Below are 17,610 nucleotides of genomic sequence, written 5' to 3'. Positions count from 1 at the left end.
CATCAACGAAATGTCGTTATAGATTCAGAGAAACAGTTTAATTAGATAAGTGGAGTTGTAGACATGCTGTGGTTGTGTTTTGGGGTTGTAATGAACATGGGTGGAGGTCTGGTGTCCATGTGTGTCACTGTCCAAGGTGCTGAAATGAGATTAGAGTAAATCTGCAGGAGTGAAGAGCCGGCGTGCTCACACGACTTAAACCCTCCGTGTGTGTGTGTGTGTGTGTGTGTGTGTGTGTGTGTGAGTGAGATCACACCGATCCCTAACCCTTGCATACACGCACACTAGCTGTCTATTTTTAATCCGTAAGGCAAATAAGATGTGAGACACTTAGTGGACACAATATGCCACTACAAACAACTCAAGAACCCGAGCTATGAATGTGCCAAGTAGGGCTTGATGTTTTGTTGGTCCTGGAACAACATTCCTATCAAACATACTTAGTCATAACCACACTGTAAAAAAGAATTGTTGGTTTAACTTAAAAAAGTAAGTTACTGGTTGCCTTAAAATTTTGAGTTCACTGAAATTAAAAAATTTGAGTTAATACAATGAAGGCGATTGGTTTAATCAACAGAAACTCAATCTGAACCACATTAATTATCCAAGTTGATTTGACAAAAGAAAAAATGTTGTGATAACAAATCACAAAAATATTTTTTTTACAGTGCATTCACTAACCCTGAAAAACAAGACGGATATGGTGAAAATAAACCCAAACAGCAAGTCTAACGTTGTCCCTAAAAATTTGATTGTCTGATAGGAATTTTGATCCTGTGACACATTATTTCTGGTTTAAATATAGTCACTATTGCCTATTTCTGAGCAAACAATGATAATTTTACATTTACTGAACAATTACAAGTAAACAAAACAGGTTTACAAAACTAGAGAACTGATATACTAGGTCGTAATTGAAGCTAAAGGCCTTTTTTTTTTTTTTTAAATTAATAAATAGATTAATTAATAAAACAGCTAGAAAAAGATGATCCATTTTTTTGTAAAGAAAGTGATACTTTTATTCAGAAAGGACACATTAAATTAATGATAAATAACAATTTTGAAAAAATCGTACTGACTCCAAAGTGTTTTATCGTCCACTGATAATTCGTTTATTTCAAAATACATTCATGTTAATGTATTCAGCTTATATTAAATTTTAACCTTCATTAATAAGTGCTGTAAAAGAATTGTTTGCTGTCATTTCATGACGCCTAATGCAATACCTAATGTTAACCAAATGAACCTTATTGTAAAGCGTTACCAAATTTTGTTTACAAGAGCAGATGCAGCTGAGCCAAACTGTGTTCTGTTAAGTTGAACAGTATAGTTTGGATTTTATTTACTTGTTTACTTATTGATTGTGAATTTTAAAATTCCATTCCATTCTGTTCCATTTCATGCTATTCAGTCAATTAAATCCTTAAAGAACAGAATAGAACTTTCCAATCACAACATATTTAAGGAATGTTACATTCTGTACATTAATATGAAAGGAAATGAAAAGAATAGAATAGAAAACAATAAAACAGAAATAAATAGAATATAATAGACTAGAGAGAACATAAGTGAACAATAGAATAGAAAGCAACAGCACAGAAAATAAATGAACAATAGAAAAAAACAGAAGAGAATAGAACAGTGAACATTCTAAACAAAATATTTAAGAAATGTTTCATTTTTCATATTAATAGCAAAGAAAATGCATAAAAAGAGCTAATAGAACACAACAGAACAAAAAAGAAATTAACAGAACATACTAGAGAACAGAAGTAAACAATAGAATAGAATAGAATAGAATAGAATAGAATAGAATAGAGAACATTCATATCATTAAATCTTTAAAGAATGTTACATTCAGCATAATAACAGCAGCCCTGCACTGAAATCTGGAGAGGTTATTGTTTGCAGCAGAGGTTATAAAAGCCGTATAATGTGTCAGAGGTCACGCCACTTTTGCATACAGCTGTAAATTGAACCCTCACACACACACACACACACACACACACACACACACACACACACACACACACACAGGAAGAGTCACAGCGGGTGTGTGGACGGTCTCAGAGGAAGCTCTTCTCCAGATCCTGGGCTGAAATAGTTCTCAGAGGCGGCGGTCTGGACAGAGAGAGCGAGTGAAAGGGAGACGCTCGCTGAGGAGGTGAAAGAGGAGGAGGGAGAGTGATTATTGAAGGAGTGTCAGAGAGAGAGCCGTAACTCCCTCCGCCTTTCTCCATCCTCTGCTGCATCCATCCCTCCATCACATAACCCGAAAACACCGACGAGGACGAGCTGCTCAGATCCAGAGCGATATCTGAGAGAGAACGACACAGATTAGAAAACACGTTGGCAACTCGTCATTATGTGTGTATTATTATGTATTATTAATTATGTGCATTATGTATTATTAATCTACCTGGAACTACTGAAAGAATAGATAATGTATGCAAATAAGCATTAAAAAGCACTTTTAGGTGAAATAATCATTTTTAAATTTGATTAAACTTTTCATCTATACTTTGCAATACAGCATGAATTAAAAGGACATATAGTAATTCTATTTTATAATCAAGTTTTTCAAAGGGCTTGTTGCAAAGCATTCTGGGACTGTGACAGATGAATGCCACTATCTAAAAAGTCAACCTAAAAAATGTTGTCACTAAGATTTGGAACAAAGCATATGTTTTGTAATGTCAGTGTGTGTTATGATTTTTATTTCAGGGATCTAAGTAAGGTGTGTGTGTGTGTGTGTGTGTACCAGATTCATGTAGCTGAGTGTGTGAATAAATGTTTTTGGAGTAGAAATGGTTGTAGATGCAGTAAACCACAGCCATCAGCGTCAGAGTTCCTGCAGCAGCAGCGATGAACACACCCAGTTTGTTGCTGTTCTTCATCAATTGAGCATCTGTCAGAAGAAAACACACAGTGTTTATCTTTAAATGGGACCTATAATGCCCCTGTCACAAGATGTAATATAGTCTCTGGTGTCTCCAGAATGTGTCTGTGATATTTCAGCTCAAAATCCCCCACAGATCATTTATTATAGCTTGTCAAATTTGCCCCTATTTGGGTGTGAGCAAAAACACGCCTTTTTTGTGTGTGTCCCTTTAAATGCAAATGAGCTGCTGCTCCCGGCCCCCTTTCCAGAAGAGGGCGGAGCTTTAACAGCTCACGCTTCGGTCGCTCAACAACAACAAAGCTGGAGAATCTCACGCAGACAAAATGAGGATTGTCAGTAACGGTGTTCAGCCTTACATTGTTCAAACCGGAGTCGACACTGATGGAGAGACTCAGGAAGAAGTTACAACTTTTAGACGTTTCTGAACGGTTAGTGGATAAGTTTATGTAGTTGCTGTGGAGTTGATTCAACTCATCGACTAGCATGTGTCATCATGTTAATCTTTTGTGCAAATCCAGCGTTGAATTGATCATCGTTTGTGAAGCAGTCCGGCGTGGCAACAACACTCTACTACAACAACTCTTCCTCTTCTCTAAAGCAGCCCAACATGGCCTCACCCCCTTTGTTATGTGTTCTCGGGGGTGGGGTTTATGTAAATTATGGGGTTTGTGATGTCACTAACCCGGGAAGAAGTTTGTTGTAGTCCTTAAAAAGAGAATTCTTTAAAAGAAAATATCTCCCTTTGCTTTTAATTTTGAGCGTTGTAACTTTGCAGATGTTGTTTATGATCAAACAGCAACATTACACACTAACTAAAGTTAAAAAAGTGAAATCATAAACACCATCCCTTTAACCAGAAAGTCTTAAAATTAAAGGGGTACAACTAGACTAGAAAGTCATAATGAATCAACAAACATCAGATGATAGTGTGTGTGTGTGTGTGTGTGTGTGTGTCTTACAGGTTTGTTTCAGTGTGATGTGGTCATGATGATCAGAGGTCAGTTCTGTTTCTTCTCCCGGGTTGGTGTTGATGGGATTCTGACCCAGACACACACTCACACACACCAGCACCAGAGTCCACTTGAGCATACTGAAAACACACAGAGAAAAATTATAACAAACAAACACACTTGATTTATAAAGAACTAGATCCTGACACACATGATAATGAAGCACTAATGAGAGAAAAGCTGTTGATCATCCAGAAGACTTCAGTGTCCTCTAGTGGCCATGAGCAGAACAGTGTTCAGTTTTCATCATCCTCCTCTGGGACTCATTTCATCCTGATGAGTTCACGATTTTTTATGCTTCCTTTAGTAGCTCACATAACAATGACTTGGAACTACATATGATTATTTACAACCAGTGTTGTTAATGTTAACTCAAACTTTTGAGATATATATATATATATCATAAAAGTTTTCAGGTTCAGGCAGTGATCTGTGTTTCAGATTTTTCATACAGCACTGAAATTTCTGCATGGCAGGGAGTAATTTGCCTCCAAATATACTAAATACTACTACAAACCAAAACATTACACATTATATTTAAAAAAATAAAATTTTAAACGTTTATTAAACATTATATTTATACATTAATTTAAAAAGTCACTATAATTAAATCTTCCTGGCTAGTTTATGAATTATGCGCATCAATTATTTGTCATTTATGCTATAGACACTTTCTTGTAATTTCTGTTAAAAACAGGCTAAAGTATAGTTTTAGTTTAAATTTCTCCTTGCCAGATTGTTAATATATATATGTGTTCTCTTCTAAATTTCACTTAGAAGGTGTGGTGGGGTAAGTTGTGCCAGTTGATTAGGAAATTAAAAAGCCTCACTGCTGTAGGTTTGTCATCATTATTATTACCTTTGCTAAAACAACAAAGAAATGATTATAAGTCTGTTTGAAAGGCAATGAAGTCGATCCAGATGCGAGAGTCGCCTCTCATGCATGATTTTTCATTCTAGATCTATATTCTTGTATCTTAAAATGAAATTTACATTAAAATATGAAACAATCAGCACTAAATCTGGATCATGTGCAGATCAAAGCATGTTCTTTGTATTAATGACGAATAATTAAATCAGTGCATTAAGTAAACAAGATCCTCTCAGTTGCTGAATTACCACTGAACCTCTGGCCAGATCTGATGTGAATCAAAGGTCATGGATGAGCATAGTGACTTCAGCTGCAGGTTTACATGCTCACAAGTCTCCAGCTGAGAGCATTCTGCATTTATATCCTGATCAACTCAACGAATAAATCCAAACAAATACATGACACTTCTATAATTCAAAGACAGATCTCAGGTACAGCAGGAGCACAACATGCTAAAGATTCCTTTTTTGTTTTACATACCTTCCAATGGCTTTCTGATCTCTGTATTTATGAACTTTTCTCCTCCAGTGATTCATATCTTTCAGCTTTTGAGCATCACTTTGTTTGTGTATCATCTCTTTCCAGGGTGGAGCTTCACACCATGACAACCAAAGTCCCAGGATCATTGAGCTCCCGCACACGTGACGATGAACGCACATGAACGACCATCACCAAAACAGCTAGAGATAGAGAGGACAGCAGATATATCTATATATATATCTATATCTATCTATCTATCTATATATATATATATAGATAGATAGATCTGCTGTCCTCTCTATCTATCTATCTATCTATATTATACATATATATATATATATATATATATATATATAAATAAGATAATATACTTAAAAAAAAAAAAGAAAAAAAAAGTCAACTTCTAAATGGGCAGATCCATTTCACACCAAAAATATTTTTTAGATTATATATATAAATATATATATAAAATATAAATAAATATTTATTATATATATTTAATACAAATATATAATTATTTCTATGTGCAAAATATTTATAAAATAAGAGCTAGATGAGATATTCACCTTTACAGGGGGGAAAAAAAAGAAGAAAAAGCTCATATGAGGTCAAATAACCATTTATACAGTAACAAGATCATCATGCAAATTGTTTCTGACTTTGACAAAGCAAAAGAAAATATACTGTAGCAGGGGATATTTACATCAAAGACAAAAAAAAATACCCTTCTAAAACAGATTTGTCAAGTATTGTAGACAATGAATAGTTAAATTATCATTTCATCATATTTATTATTGCTGACCAGAACAAACTACAAACAAACAGAGCGTTCAAGCTACTGAACAAACACAGAAGACCCATCAAACCCCTGTGAGAGGCAAAGATAACATTACTTCAATGACTACAAGCCATAAAATGTCTGGCCTACGGGTCAGATGTTCGCTTTCAGAAACATGTCTGAGAGAGTTTTTGGAAAAATAAAAAGAGGGGCATAAAAACATCTTACAGGTAAAAACAGACAACAAAAACATTTCTGTACAATGTAAAAAACTAAAATTGTTCTGAAAATTTTGTTGCATGTAAATACTTCATAATAAACCAGAATTGCATTTGTGTCACATGCAAACTACAAGAGGAAATACATAAACTTTTACTACGGCTGTAGTTTGTGCTCAAAAAAGAGCCTAGATTGTTACACAACACACACAAATTTAAATAAATAAAAAAAAAAAAAAAAAAAAAAAAAGATCAAATAGTTGTTTTACCCTCATAAAGACATGTCTGTGTCATATTTTGCATAAATAATTAAGTCTATTTTTAAGACCATTAAGACGAAATATGACCCAGACATTTCTGAAGTGTTGTTCTTGAGATTCACCCAAAACTGATTGTGTAGTTTCAATGGTTCAAAAGCTCTTTTGAACACACAATGCAGCTTTTTAAAGATTTTAAAGCTTTTTACAGACCCACTTAAATAATGACACCGAACACAGAACATATCAGCGTGGATCAATGTTAACATTGATGCTGTGGTTATTAATAACCTTCATGGTTGATGATGACCTTTGACCCTGGCTGTCCTCTTGATTTACCATTGTTTTAAATTAATGACAACAAAGTGTAGATGCACCAAGCACCTCTGGAATATTTAAACATCATTTTGGAATTTTTGGCAATGATTATATTCCTGTTTTGAACTATTTATCTCACTTCCGTGACTCATTCATCAACAGAGACGAAACACTGGCTGCTCCGTTAGTACCACATAGTTTAAATAACACCGATGGCTCACAGCCATCATAAAACACCTTTATGCAAAAATCATCACATTACTAAACCAGCAGGACCATTAGTAACCAAATGATTGGACCGTTGTAACTATAGTGTTACACACTGAGCGTTCACCTGGACCCAGCAAACGCATGTGCGGCTCAGCAGTACCATCATTATACGTCTACTTAAAGCAACAGTTCACTCCAAACAAGAAAACTGTCATCAAAGTCGTTATTCCAGGTGCATATAAACAAAGTTTTCAACGTTTAAACCAGGAAGTAAAAAGGTGGAAGGCAAGATCTTCACATACAGTAATCACTGTATGGCTTCAGTAGACTTTGAATATAACGCACAATCTGTTTTGGAGCTCAAAAGATGTCAATTACTGTTTTACAGAAAAGAGCAACTCGCATCAACTGGCGAGAAGACGATATATTATGATCTGAACGAAATAAGAAGATGACTGAATCATCTTTTTGGGGTGAACTAACCCTTTAAAGTCAGTTATTTTTGTGCCCATCTGTATGCATGTACACATAATGATTGTTGCCAACAGCAAAGGACTACAATAAAATGATCTTGATTGAAATAGATCCATCACAGATGTCAATTTCTTCCCTCCTGTTTTCTCATAATACGCTAGACTCGTGACATTCAATGTGGCCGTTTTGCAAATGTAAATCATGGTTTCCCTCGAGCAGGGGGTGAAAAGTGTCGAGAGGGGTCAGGTCCGTTTCTGTAGTGGCACACGGCTCGTATCTCGCCTCAGTGTCTGTGGGCGCCTTGTCGAGCCGCTCGAGGAGGAGGGAATGCAGATATCCGATCGGAACAGGAAGGAACGCAACAACGATGAGTGTGATCAGGACAGCAAGAGCCCAACCAGGATAAGGGAGAACTTCTTTAGACGCCTGAGAGGAAAGTACAAAAGCAATGTTAACCAAAATCATAGAAATTTTTTTGGGAGCAAATGCTGATATTTATAAGGCTAAAAAGTAAGATAAAATTCTGATTGCTTGTAATGTAAATCAATTAAATTTTACAGTATAGCAGATACTTGCATAAAATGCATATAAATATCAGTCACCACTCTGTATCTGCCAATAATATGTCTTAGTAAGATGATATTTAAATGCTTAGTTTTATGATCAAAGCTCTGTAGTTTTAAAACACATAATGCAATGCAATACAATGATGATTGAGAGACGAACAAATAAACCTTCCTCAAATGCCTGATGGATCATAAGGGGCTTACGCAACGGAGGAACCTTTTCATAGTTCCTAGAACTATTGGCTGAAGTACCCGGATTTTGCCGTGTTCGCACCGCAGGAACTAGGAACGATTTTAATTCTAGGAACTCTAGCTCCTACTTCAGAGTAGGGTCCAAACCAGCACTATAGGAACTAACAGTGACGTGAGTGCACATTGATTGGTCAAATCCAAAGCAGTGGCACCCGGCATTTTTAAAAAGCCATGTAAACATATTTACTTCGCAAACATGGAAAACGGCGATAACAGCATTTACCTGTTGTCTGCAGGGTTGTGTTTTTTTCTCTGCCTCAATAATATGAAATACTGAAAGTTGTCATATGAGATTTCGTCTCTTAGCCCCTCTTTTTGCTCTTTCAGTCATGTAAATTATGCGTTTACATTCCATCGCCATTATCACCCTTGACACACAACAAACACAGCTCCGATCACGCCATCCTCCATCCACCGGTGTTTTAAGCGTTTGTAAATGCCACATTTAAAGACGTCCGCTGTGGGACGCTTCAGAGTTCCTAATCCCGGTGCGAATGCAATTAGGAACATGGCCCGGGGAAGAAATTAGTTCTCGGGGAACTATCCTAGTGGCTGGTTCCTATAACTGAGTTCCTAGAACTATTCAGTGCGAAAGCCCCTATAATTTGAAAGTTACATTTGAACATGATTTTTCTAAAAAATGATAATCAAAGTAACATGATAATCAAGTAAACAAAGTTGCTTCAGTCCTGTAAATGTTCAACTAGAAATATTACTAACACTATAAAAGTTATTCTTATGTTTACTTGATAAAAAAAAAAAAAAAAAAAAATCATAAAGATTTCACAGCAGTAAGACAGTGAAGCATAAGCTAAAGGTGGACGTTTGTACAATTATACTAAAAGGCCGTTTACTTGCTAAAAAGTATAAACTACCATTCAGATGACAGGTTTTTCTACAAAGTTTTGATCATGTTAATAATTTAGAGGCCTTAGAAATGAGCATATTAAATATGTTACAGTAGCTTTAAAAGGTTTAAAGTTTAAGGTAATGGTTTATTTATAAGAGCATACATGTTATTTTACCTTTTCTCTATTCCAGGCGGTGTATGTAGGGCGCTCCAAGACCATCTTTAGCAGACTGGCACCCAAGAGCCCCAGCATAGCAATTGGACACACGTACTTCCACAGGTACTTGTACACCACTGGAACCGGCCGATTCAACATCTGTTTCAGGTCCTCTAAAAACCTGCATTTAAAAAAATACATCTCGGTTATGCATTAAAATCACATAACAAAACACTTCTACTCAAGCACTGAAGGTCTGTGATACCTGTCCGCTCCATAAACCCAGGCGACGCTGATGGTCTGAAAGATGACAACGATGATGAGGGGAAGTGTGGCGGAATAATCATCAAACATCGTCACGAAGTAGTTTCCACAGCGCTGAGTGAACATTAGACCGATCAGAAAACCCACCACACAGCTGCACACTGACAGAGAGAGAAAAAACACAAAATAAAGATTAAACAGAACAATCACATTCAAACTACAACAATACTGATTAAAACAAAAAAAAAACACAACTTAAACAAGAGTCAAAACAGAGACTTACCTGTGAAGAGGAGTTTGTGATTGCGTAGTGTCTTAAAGGTGTCTGTTAGTGGTGTCAGTATTCCGGCCATGGTGCCGAACATGGTGGACAAACCCAGATTGAGCAGCATGAGGAAGAACAGCACAGACCAGAACGGACTCCCGGGAAACAACGTCATGGCTTCCGTGAACGCTATGAACGCTAAACCTGTTCCCTCAACACCCTGAGAGAGAGAACACAAACATCAACTTCAATGTGAGAGTCACTTTAGAAATGAGAATAACCAGAGAAATGGCCTTTTCAGACTTTATTCATTTCCATTACTTTATTTTTAGGCCTGGAAATCATATTTTTGGGGAACACTTTATTTTAAGGTGGCGTAGTTACACGTTACTACATGTGCTTACTATAGTAATAACTGTAAATTGTGCATAATTACAAGTAACTAGAGTTACCCAAACAGTAACTCCAGTGAGTACATGTAGTTAATTATTATTACTCAGTACTTATTTGAGTAGGTATGATTAATGTAACTATGTCACCTTAAAAAAAAAAAAAAAAAAAAGTAACCCATTTTTGATATCCCCTGCCCTAGCAACCCCCCAAAACATTCCAACATTGCCCTAGCAACCCCCAAAACATTCCAGCACTGGCTTAACAATCCCCAAAACATTCCAGCAATGCCGTAGCAACCCCCAAAACATTCCAGCAATGACATAGCAACCCCCCAAACATTCCAACAATGCCCTAGCAACCCCCAAAACATTCCAGCAATACCGTAGCAACCCCCAAAACATTCCAGCAATGGAAGCAACCCCCAAAACATTCCAGCATTGTCCTAGCAACCCCCCAAACATTCCAACATTGTCCTAGCAATCCCCCAATCATTCCAGCATTGCCCTAGCAACCCCCAAAACATTCCAGCACTGCCGCAGCAACCCCCAAAACATTCCAGCACTGCCGTAGCAACCCCCAAAACATTCCAGCACTGCCGTAGCAACCCCCAAAACATTCCAGCAGTGCCCTAGCAACCCTCAAAACATTCAAGCATTGTCCTAGCAACACCCAAAACATCACTCACATTTTCATTCACATATGCATTAAGTACCTGTTTCAATTCATCCTCCAGGCTGCAGGCGGTGATGTTGTAATCAGGGATCTTCAGATGCTGGCCATGAGACCTGTACCACTTTTCATAACCATTCAATGTGATGCTCTTCACATCTGAAGCATTGATGAAGAGGTCAGGAAGAGAAGTGTTGGATATCGCGTCCAGATTACTGCAACATACACAACCATTCAGCCTAAGCATCTTAAAGCTTCATTAAAATATATTTAAAGCATTAAAATAATTTCACCATCGTTAAGCGGTAGGTAACCATTTTAACGCTTTGTAGCAACAATACACAAATCAAATGGTGCATGTTAGCTATTTTACAACACAGTTTATTAAAATATGTTTTAAGATCAAACAATCCCAAATAATTTTTTTGTAACTTGCATACTGACCGTTTGACACACTCGGTGGCGATGGTTTTGGCTCTGAAGCCCAGCACAGCAAACACCACCAGTGTGGCCAGCACAGACGTCATGAAGTTGACGCCGGACACGGTGAACGCGTCACGGTGGCAGTTGTTGTTCCGCGGGTTGTAGGATGAGTACGCGATCACAGAACCGAAACCCAAACCCAGAGCGAAGAAGACCTGAGTCGCCGCCTGACGCCACACCTGAACGTCAGCCCAGATCTCCAGCTGAGAGAAATGAAGTTTGTTTAGACTCACTTGGGGAAATTGATTGTGAACTGCTTCCAAGTTACATTAAGTATGTCACACTTAAATAATAATCATAATAGTAAAGAAAAAAATTAATTTTAAGCAGTGTTTGTCATAGTTTTAGTTAAAAATTAAAACATTTTTGGTAATAGAAAAAGGTTCAATTCAATAAAATATAAATATTTAATGAAAAACTGTTGCCTTGGCAATTAACTGAAATAATTAAGTTTAATCTGAAGTACTAAAATTACAGAACTAAAACTGAATTAAAAAATATATAAAAAAATAATAAAAATGACGAGCTCAGAAAATTACTAACACTAAAATAAAAATTGAATTGAATATAAAAAAGTGTGAATATAAAATACTACTAAAACAATACTGATTTTTAAAAAAACAACATGACAAAACAGAGAAGACATGGTTTTGGTGTGTAATCAATAAATCCTGCCCATATTCTGGAGCTCAACTCAACATAGTGCAGAAAGCAGTCATGTGTTCATCTACATACTCTGGGGTAAAACATGAATTTGATGCCCTCAGATGCTCCATCCAGCGTCACGCCTCTGATCAGGAAACACAGCAGCACCACGTACGGGAACACGGAGGAGAAATACATCACCTGCACACAACCAATACTGATCAATATCACCAATAATCAAATTACAACACACAATAAACACAAAGAAAATTTGATTTAAGAAGCTTGCCATTTTTAAATTAATGTATTTTTAAAAAAAATCAGTCTTTCTTTCTATTCTATTTTTTCTTTCAATTTTTTTAATTAATTATTGCATTTTTTTTAATCAAACTTTCTTTTTTTTAAATAATTATTTTGCATTGAAATAGTAAATTTATATTTTAAAATTATAATGTATTTCTTTAAATACTTATTGCATTACTGAAATAATTAAGTTTAATCTGAAGTACTAAAATTACAGAACTAAAACTGAATTAAAAAATATATATATAAGAAATATATAAAAAAAAATATAAAAAAATAATAAAAATGACGAGCTCAGAAAATTACTAACACTAAAATAAAAATTGAATTGAATATAAAAAGTTTTTTAAATTATAATTCATCCACGACACAAACACACACTCAGAGTACCTTGCCGGTAGATTTGATGCCCTTGTACATGGCCAGACAAACGATGACCCAAGCGGCCAGCAGACATCCAGTGATGATGGGGTTGAACTCTCCCGTTTCATCAATGGAGTCGGTGATGTCCAGAGCTTTACGGTACCAGAAATACGCTGTGGGAGAGCTGGCGTCACATTCCTTCACCTTCACTATGAGTGAAAACAACAAATGCATCTTTAGTTTTCATCTTCACATTTCTGGCATCAGCTCCTTATATCAAATCTCTAAGTGAATATTACTCCAATTTTATCTTGCATAACACACACACTCCTAATCCTTACCAGTGCTGTTGCCTTCTGTTGGACAGTCTTCCCATGGGAGAGAATACCGGAAAGAGTTTCCCAAGTAAAAAATACTCCAACCGATGATGACATTATAATACAGAGCTACAAAGAAACACACCTGGGAAATAAAAAGAGAAAAGGAAAACCATTGTATTAAAGAGTAAATAATCATTCAATTCAATAAGTGTTATGATAATTTTGTGCAAGTCTGTTAATTAAGTTCACAATTCCAGTATTGTATTTTCATCGACGCATTAGGGCTGTGTGATTGATCGTAATTGATTGGCTTCCAATGATTATCGATTATCAAAACAAGATAATCGTAGTAAAACAATTATTGTGCCGCTGCCGCATTCTGTCCAGCGCACCTTCCTTTCCTTTACAGAGGTGCGCTTTCGATCCTCCCTAAAATAAGTGAGTGTTGTAAAATGCAGTCTACTGTTGCTAAACTGCGGAACGTGTTTGATATTAAACAGTGTTATTAAAAGCGCATTAAGCCGCAAAAGAGACACTGTTCGACACATGGCTTTCGGTGCGCACTCCAAGTCGGAGCAAAACAAGGATAAGGAAATGGTCTTCAGATACGCGCCTAAATGCCTTTTTGGAGAGTATTCACGCAAAAACAGTGGGTTATGTATTAAGCGAACGGACAAAGTTGAGAAAGAAAACGCATGTGTAACAGTATATTGGATCCGTGCAGCTCTTAAATTGACAGCAGCCTAATATACCTGCTGCTGTCTGTCATTAATGATAATCAAACAAAAGACAAAAGTAGCTTTAAAGGGTCATGAAACCCTAAACTAAATTTTCTGAGATTTAACAGAGGTATGTGTGTTGAACATCATTGAATACAATGTTAGCATCTGTTAGATTTAATTGTATGGGGAAAGTGGTTAATTTTGAGAATTTTTCCGTTATTTTGGTCTTCCAGGTTTAATATCTACAGGTTGTGACGTGGCGGTGCACTATAATACTTTGATGACGTGTCGGTGTCTCATAATTATTAATGTGACTGAGTTTTCTTATCCTACGAGAAGACACCGTCTCTTAATTATTCAGGACACCACGTGGATTAATCTATATGTAATGTGTACATTAAGACTATGCAGTGTTATTTTACATTTGCTTATTCAATTTTTTATTGTAAGCTATTGCTTATCTGAATACCAATGTTAGTACATCTTCCTAAAAAACTTAAACCTGTTTATTTAATTTGCATTTTTGTTCTGTTGTATTTATTTCTCCATTTTGTTTGTAATTAGTTCATTTGTTCTTATTGAATTGCTGACCATTTACTTGTCTAATAGAATTATTTTGAGGACTTTTTTCTACATTAGTTAACCTAGTATTAGATAATTGTGAAATTTCATTGATATTTAAAATTAACCAAAAATAATCGCGATTACGATTTTTGCCATAATCGAGCAGCCCAATGCACGTACCAGTGCAACTGACCAATAACACTAGAGATTACTCACCACACAGCTGGAGTAGCCAATGCCAACCAGTTTTGGAGAAATGTGTCTCCAGACGCCGATGCTGCCCTGTCTGATGCTCTGACCTGCCGCCAACTCCAGGAAAAACAACGGCACTCCAACCAGCACCATCAACACCACATACAGCAAGATGAACGCTCCTAAAAGACATGAAAATGTTTAAAACAGAATGACTGGATAGTCTTTTCATCCAATATTGGCATAATCAAAATTATCTCCTTCTCACTCACCTCCTCCGTTCTGATGGCAGAGGTATGGGAACCTCCATACGTTTCCCAATCCCACACTGAATCCGACCTGAGCCAGGAAATATTCCACCTTATTGTCCCAGCCATCTCGGGCCGTTTCCAACACGACCTCCTGCTCGACCTCTAAGCCCACTTCAGCCTCGTCCCGCTGGTCGTCTGCAGGTAACGGGGGCTTCTCTGACGTCATCTGAGAGAGAAACACAGACTTGTTTTCCATTCAAACAAACCACACAATAAAGCCACAACGCTGCTCGGAGGAACTGTCTTTGTTATAAAATATGCTGCTATAAAAATCGAACTTATCTTGCCAGTTGAGTCATAAAACTGCTCAATCACGTGTGCCGCTTATTGTCTGATGGCTATTCAAGTTCATTTCCATCTGAGTAATCAGTCCAAACAAATGATGGAGTAAAAACTACACGAGAAGTGTTGATGTGCACACGGTTTGATCAATGAAATTGAGATTACTGGATATGGATTTTAAAAACTGCATATCGGTGCAGTTTGCTTATAACATGCAACATGAAGCACTTCAGATTCAATTTATTTTTGCATTTACAAGTTTACAGGTTACTGTATAAAGACCATGATGACAAAGCTTGATATAGTATCTTTCAATGCGCTTCTTTGAAAATACAAATTACAACATACTACTGTATGTATGTTAATATACTATTAATCAATGTACTATTATTATAAAATTCGTCGTCAACAATTATAAAAAGACCAGTTATTATAATAATAATAATAATAAAGTGGTTTAGTATCCAAAACAAAACAGTGCAAAAAGTAGAATAAAATGAACCTAAATGAGATGAGCCCACTTTCAATGTCAAAATCAGTCTGAATACAAAAACAACAACAACACAATGAACACACTCTTCAAGGCCTGGAAAACATTTTTTAAATTCCCTGACATTTACGTGTTTCCATCACCATGGTAAGCTCGTGTAGGTGTAACGGCGCATGCGCACGCGTCTGATTCTGACAGCAGGAAACATTGCCTAACTGCCACTTTAAAACCACTCTAAAACAAGCATTCAATTGAATATATGCATAAATAAACTCTTCAGTACATGATTAATCAAAACCAAACGCTGTGTAGTGAGATCTAACACTACAGAACCGGTAAAGCATGAAACTAAAATGAAATAATCATCAATATGCGTTCATATTAGCATGTAAATCAGTATAACTTAGTATTAATGTCTATGTATGCATAGTTAATATATACATTAAATAAATTCTCACCGCTGTTTTTCTGTCTTTGATTCTTTCCTCTCAAACGCTCGTACACGTGTAAATGGCGCGAGCTATTGTCACCGGCTCACACGTGGGGCTCAAATCCTCTTTTAAAACATTATTTCACCACTTCCCCAACCGAACCGTACAAATACAAACTATAGAAATAATAATTTGAAGTATCAGGGAAGAGATAAAGACGTTTATTTTGCCCGCGTTTTATTCTGCCGTAGTGATTGTGAGTTCACGGAACCTCAGGAAACACCCTCCCGCGCGCGTCCTAGGCCACACCCACTCACTTGTGAGCGCGCGTGCTTTAGTCTGAAATATCCCCTCATTAGTTTTTAAACGTAGCAAGTCAAAGTATAAAACGTTTTTTTTTTAATGTATAGTTATTAATCTGTATTATACAAAGTTACAGTAAGAAACGCTAAAGATTACTGTTACTCTTCGTTCTTTCTATTTCGTTATTTCTACACATTTTCTCCTATAGAGAACCATGAATTGTTTATTTATTTATATATTTTTTATTATGGTTTTCCATATGTTGAACTGTTGGCATGCTGTTCTGAATTTCCTCTAGAAAGTTTTACTTATGTATGATGCAATCAGGTAAAAAAATTACACTGAGATTGAAGTCACCAGCAGGTGGCGCTGTCAACTTGTGTTATGAAGCGCTTTGCATCTTATTTTACTGTCAAAGTGACCCAACTGACCGGGACACATCTTATAAGTTCTCATATAAGAACTTATTCTCAAACAAGCCTTGCCAGGGTTAATAATTGCCTTAAATCATTTTAAATTGTTCAAAAGATTAATTTATATAAGCAACATAAACTACATCTATTTTTGTTGACCATTTTAAAACTGCGTTTTTCTGCTATGGAAATGTCATCTAATTTAATGAGTGAACCATAATAATCAACAATCTTTGTTATAACCTACCTCTCTTATGACTGACAATGTAGTAGATTCCTCTATGAAAACCTCCTCGTTGTCCTCTTAAGATCAGACATACAAATCAAAGAAATTATCCAAGACTTTCAAAATTCAGCTGAAATGTCAGGACCCAAAAGATCAATAAAGCAATAAAAATGCGTCGGGACTAAACGATCCTATTCATTTTAAACTACAGGTGCTGTTTCAGACCCGAAGAGAAAGTTCATTCCTCTGCAGTTTATTTTGCCACGTTGTTGAATCCTTCCACATTCCAGCTGTCAATCACAAATAAGAACCGCCCACCACACCAAAACACAGTCTGGCCTTGAGAATTCATGCACGGAAAACGCATGTGAAACAAACTGCAGAGGTGGGCAGATATGACCTCAAAGCTAACAAACATAGACTAAAAGCTACAAAACTCAATTTTGATTTCATTGACTTTTCAACTAAAGGGGATATATAGTAAAATGGAGTGTTAGGGGAAGGTACTATTAAAGTAATGCATTAGAATTTTCTGTTACTCCCTAAAATGTAACTGCGTTACTTAGTTACTTTTTATGGAAAGTAATGTTACACGTTACTTTTTGTCTCCTTGTTTGTTTTTAATAAC

At 36.3% G+C, this 17,610-nt stretch overlaps 2 protein-coding genes across 3 annotated transcripts; both read right to left on the bottom strand.

Annotated features, from left to right (window-relative positions):
- Nucleotides 1-1,010: 1,010 nt before the first annotated feature.
- LOC127506069 (uncharacterized) lies at nucleotides 1,011-5,536 on the bottom strand. Its single transcript, XM_051882208.1, has 4 exons — nucleotides 5,264-5,536; nucleotides 3,862-3,992; nucleotides 2,762-2,908; nucleotides 1,011-2,317 (listed from the first exon to the last, which is right to left on the bottom strand). Exons 1-4 carry the CDS (start codon nucleotides 5,440-5,442, stop codon nucleotides 2,067-2,069), a joined length of 708 nt encoding a protein of 235 aa, XP_051738168.1. The 5' UTR covers nucleotides 5,443-5,536; the 3' UTR covers nucleotides 1,011-2,066.
- Nucleotides 5,537-5,866: 330 nt separating this feature from the next.
- Nucleotides 5,867-17,276, bottom strand: slc6a16b (solute carrier family 6 member 16b). Of its 2 annotated transcripts, none has more exons than XM_051882162.1 (12): nucleotides 17,004-17,276; nucleotides 14,799-15,003; nucleotides 14,551-14,708; nucleotides 13,070-13,190; nucleotides 12,756-12,937; nucleotides 12,153-12,263; nucleotides 11,379-11,620; nucleotides 10,978-11,149; nucleotides 9,891-10,092; nucleotides 9,609-9,768; nucleotides 9,362-9,524; nucleotides 5,867-7,944 (listed from the first exon to the last, which is right to left on the bottom strand). In XM_051882162.1, the coding sequence occupies exons 2-12, from the start codon at nucleotides 15,001-15,003 to the stop codon at nucleotides 7,666-7,668; spliced, it is 1,995 nt and encodes a 664-aa protein (XP_051738122.1). In that variant the 5' UTR covers nucleotides 17,004-17,276; the 3' UTR covers nucleotides 5,867-7,665. The 2 variants fall into 2 exon arrangements, with proteins under 2 accessions (XP_051738122.1, XP_051738121.1); XM_051882161.1 differs by lacking the exon at nucleotides 17,004-17,276 and adding an exon at nucleotides 16,068-16,347.
- Between the last annotated feature and the right edge of the window lie 334 nt (nucleotides 17,277-17,610).

This window comes from Ctenopharyngodon idella, chromosome 23 (genome assembly GCF_019924925.1).
Source record: "Ctenopharyngodon idella isolate HZGC_01 chromosome 23, HZGC01, whole genome shotgun sequence".
NCBI classification, from domain to species: Eukaryota; Metazoa; Chordata; class Actinopteri; order Cypriniformes; family Xenocyprididae; genus Ctenopharyngodon; species Ctenopharyngodon idella.
This window is presented reverse-complemented; position numbering and strand designations above follow the sequence as displayed.